We start from the raw sequence: 12191 nt of genomic DNA, 5'->3' as shown, positions 1-12191 counted from the left end.
AGTCAAGGACCAGCACCCCATTACGCTAGGCGCGGTACGCACACTTATTTAAAAGACATCCCCGCCCCAAAGAGTTTACAATCTAGAGTTAAATTCTGTTACAGTTTTTAAGTCTCTTTCTGCTTCCTGTTGCCAAGGTGTATGTTTGATATTGTATTCTTAACAGCATGTTTCAATTGATCACAGGAGGGCTGTGTCCTGGGTCCAGTGATCCCTGTATGGAGAAGCCGTGTCCAGGGGACATGCAGTGTGTGGGGTACGAAGCTAGTCGAAGACCATTCATCTGCCAGTGCCCTCCAGGGAAGCTCGGAGAATGTTCAGGTGCAGATTCCGTCAAAAGAGTAACCAGGAAATACTTAAAAGTGTAAAAAGAACAGGAGTACTTGTGGCACCTTAGAGACTAACAAATTTAGTAGAGCATAAACTTTCGTGGACTACAGCCCACTTCTTCGGACTGTAGTCCACGAAAGCTTATGCTCTAATAAATTTGTTAGTCTCTAAGGTGCCACAAGTACTCCTGTTCTTTTTGCGGATACAGACTAACACGGCTGCTACTCTGAAACTTAAAAGTGTGATTTTTATATAAGAAGTGCTGCCGTTGTATCATAATACAGAGAGTTGCTATTGAAGTCAATGGGAGTTGTGTATGCACAATACCTCTCAGAATCTGGTCTCACTCCGTTTACTTAAGAGTGTTGTAAAAAATGCTGGTTGTGCAGACCTGGTGCTGTATATATACACCTGATTCTGCATCTACAAACAAAACTCCCATTGACCTGAATCTGATCAGGATGGGACCCCCAAATCAGTAAAACATGGGACTTTTGAGCAGACAGTTCTTTCTAGAGAACTGCTATCACTAGATATTGCCCTGCTAGCGGCAAAGCACTTTGGGATCCTTTAGGAGACATATGGTACTAATTCAAGGTTTTATTTGTTATTAACATTCATTAAGTTTGTAATTTTTGTGATAAAAATACCATGCTGTCTTGAAAAGAACGTTTCAGAAACTTTGTATATTTTGTTCAGCTTATGTTAACCACCAAGGCACTAGGGTCCTGACGCAAAGTCAAGCAGATTATTTCCATTGACTTCAATGAGCTTTCAGTAGGACTCAGTGTCAGAAATATCCTGATGCTAACAGAGGGTGCAGATTCACCAGCAAATTCTGATTTCTGGTGCTCTGCTAGAGCTAAATCCTTCTCACCTTACGCCTGCCAATAGTTCCAAGGAAGTTAATAAGGCTTCTTGTCTGAGAATGGTGAGTTGGATTTTCCCCCTGATATGAAATTATTCTCCCCAAATCTATGGTGTGTGGTTTGCAATGGAGACACATTTTTAATCAGTCAAGGGTGGGTTTTATTTAAGAGTTTCTTCTTTGTTATCTACCTATGTTCTGTTATTAACTTCATTTGCAATATGTATCTTTTCAAAACGGTTATTTCAGGGCACACTTCCCTTAGCTTTGCTGGGAATAGTTACATCAAATACCGGGTTTCTGAAAATAGCAAGAAAGAAGAATTCAAGCTGGCTCTGCGTCTGCGAACCTTGCAAAGCAATGGGATTATAATGTACACCAGAGCAAATCCCTGTATAATTCTGAAGGTAATTGAAATGTTATCTTTCCCGCACTTATTTTCTTGATTATATGTTTTCTCATTGGCTCTTGCTTTGCGGAATGTTGTTCTCATTTCAGCTGTGAATTCAGAAGATGAAGATTGATCTGTTCATGGTAACAGGGAAAAGCAGCAATTTCAACAAAAACAACAAACAAAAAAGCAGCTTAACATGCATTGCAGTAGTAGTGTTCTTTGAATATGGACCATTGGGTGCTGTATCTTATATGACCATTGTATGTGTCTAGGCGCAAGAGTCGATCTACTTGAGATGTAAGACCTGGCCATTCAGATGATTGTGTATTCTAAACCACACTTGTTGAAAAGGCTGTTTTTCCTCTGCATCTGTGTGATTGGAAAATGTGCCTTCATACCGCTGAATTTCAAAAACATTTTTTTTTTTAATAAAAGGTTCTCTGTTTGAATGAGGTGGCTTATCGAATCTGTGAGTTATGATTGTTCTTCTAGACAGCTGGGGGTAGGTGGAGACTCCTATTATATTGAATTAAGTCTCTATGACTTGACTCTGCTGAACAGCCTAAAAAGTAGTTGTATGGAAGGCCAAATTTCTGTTGAGCGGGTTAAAAGAGAAGGATAAACAGTTCCAACAACCTCCATGTGTAATACTTCTGCTGGGATCCCGAAGGCACTGAATGAAGACAATGTGACTGATTGTATCTTTTCCATGTACTGTAACTCAGCAGTGAAGAAATGGTACAGAGCATTTTGTATTTGTGTTTGCAATTTTTAGATTTTTGTTTTGTTTGAATGTTCAGGTAATTTTAAAACAGTGACAGCAATTTTTAGTGTACAGTAAATGTCTCTATAGCTGTTGTGCTTAAATACAAAAAATGTTTCATGAGTAGGAGTATTGTGCCTTTCATGGGGGGCAGGGAGAGTAGGGAAATCAGCACAGCTCAGGCTTGTGTGAGACCTAATTGAGTCCTAAATGTTTGGAGATGTAAAAAAGGCCATTGCTTGAACTTTCAAATATGAGGGTGCTAGTGGTTTCCAAATAAGAGTTTTTTAACATGGACAAAAATGATGTATTTTTCCTAATCTCATTCTTGGAAATGGCTGAACCATTTTGGATGAAGTTTCCCCAGAAAATTCAACCTGAAGCAGACACTCATAAATAAAACTTCATCCTGAATAATTAAAGTTTGGTAAAGTTGTAAGAAACTGAAAATAGAATCTTATGGTAGGAAGTGTCAGGCAACAATACTCAAATGATAATCCCACATTCATATGGTGCCTATCATTCCAATGGATCACATATTTAGTTAACATTACCAACAGGGGCTTGGATACTATGATGACAGACACTTAAAAAAACCTAAAATAGAGAGAAAGCATGTTCCAGTGATTAGGGTCTGATATGGAGATTTGGATTCATTTTGCTGTTCCGCCATGGACTTTGTGCCATCTTGGGCAATTCACTTAGGCCAATTTTTTCAAAGCATCTTTAGCCCATTTGAGACTTAGACTCCTAAGCCACTTGTGAAAATGGGATTTGGCTCCTAAATCTCTTAGCATCAATTTTTCAAAGGCGCCTATCTGTAAAATGGGTGTTGTGAGGATAAATGCATTAAAGATTGTGAGCCACTCAAACACTATGGTAATGCCGGTCATATGCATATCTAAGATTGATAGACTGGACAGAGGTCTCTAAATTAAATTAAATTAAATTAATGGAGACATCCTATCTCCTAGAACTGGAAGGGACCTTGAAAGGTCATTGAGTCCAGCCCCCTGCTTTCACTAGCAGGACCAAGTACTGATTTTGCCCCAGATCCCTAAGTGGCCCCCTCAAGGATTGAACTCAAACCCTGGGTTTAGCAGGCCAATGTTCAAACCACTGAGCTACCCCTCCCCCCTAAAATGTGAGACTGTTATTCAGAAGATTTGAGTATTGCTTTCAATTAAGTTAAATCTGACGAGATATTTCAAAGAAGGTGATAATGGATTGATCCCGCAGTGTGCAGAGCACTCTGGCCCAATCCAACAAAGCACTGAAACGTTTGCTTATTTTCATGCACATGAAGTCATTGAGACTATCGGGGCGGCTCTAGCTTTTTTGATGCCCCAAGCACGGCAGACAGGCTGCCTTCCGCGGCATGCCTGCGGGAGGTCCGCCAGTCCCGCGGCTTTGGCGTACCCACCACCGAATCCGCGGGACCGGCGGACCTCTCGCAGGCAAGTCGCCGAAGGCAGCCTGACTGTCGCCCTCACAGGGACCAGCAGGGTGCCCCCCATGGCTTGCTGCCCCAGGCACGCGCTTGGAGCGCTGGTGCCTGGAGCCACCGCTGGAGACTATACTAAGTTTTAAGCACATGCTTAGGTGCTTTGCTGGATCAGAGCCAGAGGGCTCAGCACTTCACACAATCGAGCCCTAAATGAGGGTAGAAAATGGAACAATATTGATGCTACCAATTTTAGGGCTTTATGTGAAACTCTCTTGAGGCCAAAAGATATATTTAGGGCTTATTGTACTATTGATTTGGAAATAAGCTTTCACCACCACCACGGATATCTACTTAAAAATTGATAGCACAGTATGGTCTTTAATGTTTAAATGACCAGCTTAATTTTGGAAGCTCATAAATGTATAATAACTCAGGGGGTGGAAATGCTTCATAATCGTAACACAGGGTCCTTCTTCACTGAATAATCAATTTAGTTGAACAAACTGCATGTCTACCATCCTGTTCCAAGCTTTTAGTTATAATACGTTGATATAATAGGGGTGTTATTTATTTGGTTGTTTCAAATGAAGCAATTTATCCATTGATTTAGAGGGGTCAGCCATTCTAAAAGTAAATGCTTTCAGATGTATGCTTCCTGATTTTAAGCTGTTGGAGCAAAATGAGATGTCATTCAATTGCTTTTTCCCTAGGAATGATTACACATGCAGAGAACTGCATCACGCGTTCCTTTCTCTTGTGTAACATCTATCAGTGAAAAGTAATAAAAGGTTAACCAAGATTAGGTCATTTTGGATGAGAATCCTCATTTAAGTCCCACTTGTTTTATAAAATCAAAGAGATTAAAAAAATAAAGACCAACTTTCCTGTCATGCGATAAATGTAATTGTTGAATAGTATAAGGCGATCATATATATTTTTAGTCCAGGCAGTCAGTGCGAAACTTTGCAAAGCTTAGTTAAGTGAATTTTATACATTTTAATGTATTACTACAACATCACCTTATGCAGGATAAGATTGAAGCTTGGGTGTGATCCCAGGTGTTGCTAGAGTTGAAGCAAGTAATATTTCAGTATTAAATATACCATTTTACACACATGAACCTGAAATGTAATCCCACTAACAAAATATTTCCCTAGATAGATCAGTAGGCATCATGTTGTATCCATGGTATGTGATTGCAGATGGACTGTGCAAGCCTAAGGTGGTCTCAGAAGAACCATTTGATCAGTTTATTACCTGTGTTGATGTACTGATCCAAGCCCCTCTGCCAGGCTAATATTTTACAATATTCATTTTGCTCATTTTGCTTATTGAATGAAACAATCGAAACATATGAAATTGCATCACCCTTTAGAAGCACCTCTGCACCTCTCTGCCTATTTCACATATTTCATGAGTTTTATATATTTGTATGCTAGGGCACATACGTGTATCCAAATACAGTAACTCCTCACTTAACGTTGTAGTTATGTTCCTGAAAAATGCGACTTTAAGCGAAACGATGTTAAGCGAATCCAATTTCCCCATAAGAATTAATGTAAATGGGGGGGTTAGGTTCCAGGGAATTTTTTTTCACCAGACAAAAGACTATATTTTATATAGATAGATAGATAGATACACACACACACAGAATAAGTTTTAAACAAACAAGTTAATACTGGTACACAGTGATGATGATTGTGAAGCTTGGTTGAGGAGGAGGAGTCAGAGGGTGTGATATTTCTCAGGGAATGCCTTACTGCTAAATGATGAACTAGCAATTGGCTGAGCCCTCAAGCGTTAACTCTCACATTCTAAAAGGCAGCAGGAATGGAGGGAGGGGGGGAGACACCATCACAGACAGAGACACAAACTGTGTGTGAGAGAGAGAGAGAGAGAGAGAGAGATGCGCATTTCCCCTTTAAATACACTGCTTTGTTAATTAGATCAGCAGCTTGCTGAGACCGCAGCTGCTGCCAGCAAGCTCCCTCTGTCCTGAGCCCTGTCGTGTGTCCCTCCTGCTCTATGGAAGATGGGGTAAGCGGGGTGCAGGAATAGGGAGGAGGGGGACACCCTGACATTAGCCCCCCTCTTCCACCTCTTCCCCCTGCATAGCAAGCAGGAGTCTTGGGGAGCAGCTCCAAGGCAGAGGGCAGGAGCAGCACATGGCAGTGGGGGGAGGGACAGCTGCAATTGCTAGCCTGCTGGGCAGCTGCTGCACAGGGAACCTAGGGGAGCGGGGAGCTGATGGAGCGGCTGCCGGTCCATTCTGGTTCCAAGCCCCTACCAGCTAGCTGGAACGGGCTGCTCTTCCTGCAAGCAGTGGACAAAGCAGGCGGCTGCCAAACGACGTTAGAAGGGAGCATTGCACAACTTTAAACGAGCATGTCCCCTAATTGCTTAACAACGAAACAGTGTTAACCGGGACGACTTTAAGTGAGGAGTTACTGTATATATTTATGTATCGGGGGTAGCCGTGTTAGTCTGTATCTACAAAAACAACAAGGAGTCTGGTGGCACCTTAAAGACTAACAGATTTATTTGGGCATAAGCTTTTGTGGGTAAAAACCACACTTCTTCAGATGCACAGAATGAAAGTTACAGATGCAGGCATTATATACTGACACATGGAGAGCAGGGAGTTACTTCGCATGTGGAGAACCAGTGTTGACAGGGCCAATTCAATCAGGGTGGATGTAGTCCACTCCCAATAATAGATGAGGAGGTGTCAATTGCAGGAGAGGAAAAGCTGCTTCTGTAATGAGCCAGCCACTCCCAGTCCCTACATCCACCCTGATTGAATTGGCCCTGTCAACACTGTATATATATTTATGTCACAGCCTATGCAGCTGTAAGGAGAGAGACTGTAAGATAAGTTGTGTTCTGAGGTAGGAAGCACTCAGCTGTTCAGGAATTACCCAGTTTAAAGAAACACAGGCTGCCCTGCAGTGAATTTATAGCATCATTCTTTAATGTGATCAGAGCGGGCCTCCACTGAGGTGCCACGGACTGTATTACCACAGGATGGGGCAGTTTGCACCTCACTGTATGTGCAAAAATAGCACCGGAGGCTCTGTTCTGAGCTGAAGTCCCAGACCAGCAAACTGTTAGCCATCCCATTTAGGTCCAAAGGCGTAAAAGCTATTTGCATGGGAATCTGCATAACCTGACTTGAGCATCAGCTTTTAATTTGATTTTCATAACATTTGCTAGCATCTACCGTCTTCAGACAAAATTTTAGCTTTGTTTCCCATATCTCTCAATGCACTACCAAAAATTAGATTGTAACTTGACAGTCTGTCCTAAGGAAGGGGCAGCAAACCAGAGGTGAATTGTGACTCAGTGAGAAACAATTTCTCCTTTACTCAGTGCCTCCTCTGGGAGAAGGAGTAACGTGCTTCACCTGTTTTTGTGGAACAGTTTATTCCTCCCTGTGTGTCTATCCAGCTTCTGTAGCCAGCAATTAGGTTGGGTGGGGCCAGGCCTTCTCCTGCTCTCAGCCCCTCCTCACCCTCTTACTCATAGCTCACAATTTGAGCAGGACACCTTACTTCCTTTGCAGGCCACATTAAGGGCTGTAACTGTCTGTGTGTTTGTCTTTCTAAAATACTTTATGGCCCTCATCCCTGTTGTATCTGAGCAACTCACAATCTTTAATGTATTTAATGTAGGGCTATTATCCCCATTTCCCAGATGGCAAACTGAGGCACCAAGATCACACAGAAAGTCTGTAGCAGAACAGGGATATAACATAAGAACAATCATACTAGGTCAGACCAATGGTCCATCTAGCCCAGTATACTGTCTTCTGACAGTGGCCAATGCCAAGTGCCCCAGAGGGAATGAACAGAACAGGTAATCATCAAGTGATCCATCCCTTGTCGTCCATTCCCAGCTGCTGGCAGCTAGAGACTTAGGAGACCCAGAGCATGGGGTTGCATCCCTGATCATCTTGGCTAATAGCCATTGATGGACCTGTCCTCCATCAATTTATCTAATTCTTTTTTTAATCCAGTTGTACATTTGGCCTTCACAACATCCTCTGCCAATGAGTTCCTAGTGACTGTGCATTGTGTGAAGTAGTTCTTTCTTTTGTTTGTTTTAAACCTGCTGCCCATTAATTTCCTTGGGTGACCCCTGGTTCTTGTATTATAAGCAGGGATAAATAATACTTCCTTATTCTCTTTCTTCACACCATTCATGATTTTATACACCTCTATCACATCCCCCCTTAGGGCTGGTCCACACTAACCCCCCACTTCGAACTAAGATATGCAACTTCAGCTACGTTATCCACGTAGCTGAAGTCGAACTATCTTAGTTCGAACTTACCGCAGGTCCACACGCGGCAGGCAGGCTCCCCCGTCGACTCCGTGTACTCCTCTCACCAAGCAGGAGTACCGGCGTCGACGGTGAGCACTTCCGGGATCGATTTATCGCGTCTAGACAAGACACGATAAATCGATCCCAGAAGATAGATTGCTTACCGGCGGACCTGGAGGTAAGTATAGACGTACCCTAAGTTGTCTCTTTTCCAAGCTGAAAAGTTCCATTCTTTTTAATCTCTCCTCATATAGAAGCTGTTCCCTATCCCTAATCCCCTCTTATCCCAGGACAGCTTACTTTGCTTAAAAGCCTTTGGTGAGGGACCTTGTCAAAGGTTTTGTGAAAGTCCAAGTAATTATATCCACTGGATCCCCCTTGTCCACAAGTTTTTGACCCTCTCAAAGAATTCTAATAGATTGGCGAGGCATGATTTACCTTTACAAAAGATGTATTGTCTCTTCCCCAACAAATCATGTTCATCTGTGTGTCTGATAATTCTGTCCTTTCAAACAGTTTCTCTGGACTGAAGTTATGTTTACCGGCCTCTAATTGCCAGGATCACCTCTGGAGTCTGGTTTAAAAATTAGTATCATATTAGCTATCCTCCAGTCATCCAGTACAGAGGCTGATATAAGTGACAAGTTACATACAAAGTCAGCAGTTCTGCAATATTATATTTTAGTTCCTTCAGAACTCTTGGGTGAATACCATCTGGTCCTGGTGACTTATAACTGTTTAAGTTATCAGTTTGTTACCGGTGACATGAATGCAGGTCTCCCAAGTCCTAGGTTAGAGCCGTAACCCCTGGACCATCCTTGCTCTCTCCAAGACTTGCCTTGCACGTGTTTTTCATTTAATGAAATGGACATGAAATTTCAGAGCATACAGAGGAGCTGTAATATTTAATAAACATATGAACGGGTAAGAATAAAACAGATGAAAAAGAAAGGAAAGAGAAGATCAAGCTACAACAGAAGATAGGTAAAGCATTTTTAAACTCGAGATCCTTTAAAACATTGTCTCCCAGATAAAAACTGTTTGTCCCAAGAGTGTGTGTACGGTGCTGTATTTAGATAGATAATTGGAAACGCATGTTATGTGGATACTGGTAAAAGGCATGTCAATAATGGACCTGTCAGGGTATAATGAGCCTTATGGGAGTTATATGTATATAATATGCAGGAGAATAGACTCCATAGTAAGCGTAATAAAAGCCTTTAGGAAAAGAACTGTATTTACCGCTCCTGTATTGGCTACTTTTCAAAGCACCTCTTCTCTCCGCCCGCCCTTGTATTTAGACCATGTTAGGCCAAACTTTCAAACCGCCTGTCTAAACTGCTCCTACAGATTTGGGGTGTTTATTTGTTGCATGGGGAAAAATAAACTGCCGCTTCTTAATTTAAAAACAACAACTGTAGTTTGTGGGGCCATCTTGATGATCAAAAGATTCCTCTTCAATTGATAGTTTAATAGGCCAGTTTTAATTTAGAGTAATTGTTGACGGCCAGTTTTTAAGCCGTCTGAGATAAGACTTTGAAATGGAAGGTGAATCCAGACTTATTCTTATACACACCTCTCACCCTTTTTCTTTATTGAGCTTTGGGAGTAGAAGACAACAGTTTAGATTTCTAAACTCTATAAGTTAAGTTTGTTGTGTTAGAAACATTTCCAGTTTTCTTTAGTTCCATCAGACTCCTACAGGTTTGTCTGGTCAAGGACTTTTAAATAAAGGGTTGTTCATGGTAAACTCATATGGCCAAATACTTCCCCTTGTCCTCTGCCCATTTCCTCTGCTAGGCACCACTCCTGCATGTAAAGCAGCTGAAGAGAGTCCCTATGTGGCTTACAGCCGGCTTAGCCAGCTCTGTGCCCCCACCCTCTGAGTGCTGGGCAGTGGAACAGCCTCTTTAGAGCCATTATCCCCCAGCATGAATTGGAGCAGGCCCATTCAAAGTTACAGACAGTCCAAATCTGGCCAATCTCATGATCAGAAACTGTGAGTGGTGGAGCATAAGGTCTTATGGAAGTTGGCCATAGCTGAAAATTCAGCCCATGCGCTTGTCCCAAATATTTTACCTAGATTTCCAAAGCCAGCAAAGTGGGGAAAAAAATTAATGTCAAGGATTTGGGAAATGTCAAGGAGTGTATTAGCTTTAATATTTCATGGGACTTTTGTGCAAACTCAAGTGCAGATGAAAGTAAAAAACTAAAGTACCTTCTAGAGCCAAGCAATGCACAGACAGACAGACATTTCAATGAGTGTATCTGGTGGCTAGAGTGAGCTGGGGACCACTGCCTCCTGGGCACCTCCCCTCTCTTTTACTGATCAGAGGAAACTATTTCCCTTTCATTGTTGCACAACATCCCATTACCAACTACGACAATTGTAAACATGCGGAAATGTTTAGTTATTTGTAGTCATTCTGCGGTTGGCTCCAGTCCCCGGGAGCTGCTCTGGTTCCATCTTCTCCTCCTGTTATCTAGCAGTAGCTACTAGTAGATGCAGGTAGGCTGACACTTCTTGCTTGTTTCCAACAATTTCCATGCTCTTCTTCTAATGATAGGCCTGTTGACCCAAGGACGGGGAGCCAACAACATGTGACTTGCCAGCTCTCTGGCATGTGCTGCACAGACCACGGTTTGAGAACCTGTAGAACAGGCAACCTGGAGTCAACGCTCTTGGTTTCTATACTCAACTCTGCCATGGTTTGCATTTTGACCTTTGGCATCCCAGTTAACTATTCTCCCCGGTTTACCCAGGTGTAAAATAGATATAATGGGCCAGATATATGGACCAGATACAGCCTGAGTAGATGCCAGCTTCTGCCAGTGTAAACTGACACAAAAAGAGTCCTCTTAGCAGAGTGTCTGCTGCATGGAATGCTGTGGAAGTATAAAGTGTCTGCACTCTATGTGGGGGATAAACACTGGGACAGAGCTGTCCCAAAATGGGGCTGGTGAGGATAATTACTGCTCAGAGAATGTGATAAAGCATTTTGAGTCACAGTACAGAGGCTATTCAAAATAAAACTGCAATGTATACAGTAAGGACCTGCAGAAATCACCAAACTTATTTTCACCAGTAACCTAATCTAGATCTGAACACTGGTCTCTAGGGCTAAAAGAGTAAGTGCACCATCCTCATTCTGCCAACTGTCTGTTTCATCCCTGATGCTACATCAGTTAAGGCCTGAAGGCTGTTTTCCTTTCATTGTGCTACACTAGAGCTGAAAGCTGAGACATCTCTATTACAGGTGCCCATTTTGTATGACTTAAGGGAAGAAGTAGTAATGGCAGCAGTTAAATCAGAGGCTGGGTTGTCACTTGTATCACCATGCTCCAGAAGAGATGGTAGCGTGTCCTCACAGCAAAAAGATTGTGCCTTTGAAGGACAACATTTAGTAAGAAATAAAAGTAAAACAATTACAAAGGTTTTAAAAGTGTGTGGGTCCAATGAATGTGTTAGCACATCAAGGGAAATGTTTCCCAATTCTGTCAGCCATTTTAAAGTTCCTCATGGTCCTCTGGTGACACTCGCAACCTTTGAATAAACAGCTAATCAGGGAAGCCAGTCTTTGTGCTCTGGATTTGGAGGACCAAGAACTTCACCTTCCCCACAATGCTGGCAAGCTTCAACTTCAGGGAAACCCAGGCATAGGGTTCTACTTGTCACTATTTATGTACATGCACTGGCCCTCACACAGTTTTCAATGGATTGTATGTTCACAACCCCTCTGATGTAGGGAAGTGTAAACTCTGATTAACAGATGGAGAACTGAGGCAGAGGGTGGATCAAGTGACTTCCCCAATAGCACACAAGGAGTCGGAAGCAGGAATCAAACCCAGGTCTCTTGAGTTCTAGTTCAGTCTCCTCTCCACACTAGACCCTCTTTCCTAACCAGCACCTCCATTCCTCTGCCGCCAGCCCGACAAGGAGCAAGAGGAACAGTAATAACTAACCACCACCATCAATAAATCCCCAGCTGCCTCTAGGGGAAGAGGGAGGAAACTAGACTAAGGTGTGACCTTTACGTTGTGGTGGTGATGATGTTTAAATTAAAGG

At 42.5% G+C, this 12191-nt stretch overlaps 1 protein-coding gene across 9 annotated transcripts in view; it reads left to right on the top strand.

The window, feature by feature from the left end:
* FAT3 (FAT atypical cadherin 3) overlaps nt 1–12191 on the top strand; it is a 566930-nt gene that overhangs the window by 520068 nt on the left and 34671 nt on the right. For all 9 annotated transcript variants that reach the window (XM_008171837.4, XM_042856002.2, XM_005304056.5 and 6 more), the window contains 2 exons: nt 187–321; nt 1448–1605. In XM_008171837.4, the coding sequence (XP_008170059.2) occupies nt 187–321; nt 1448–1605 (293 nt within the window). The remainder of the gene's footprint in view (nt 1–186; nt 322–1447; nt 1606–12191) is intronic.

Source organism: Chrysemys picta, chromosome 1, assembly GCF_011386835.1.
Source record: "Chrysemys picta bellii isolate R12L10 chromosome 1, ASM1138683v2, whole genome shotgun sequence".
NCBI classification, from domain to species: domain Eukaryota; kingdom Metazoa; phylum Chordata; order Testudines; family Emydidae; genus Chrysemys; species Chrysemys picta.
The sequence above is the reverse complement of the archived record's forward strand: the minus strand, read 5'-3'. Positions and strand labels throughout refer to the sequence as shown.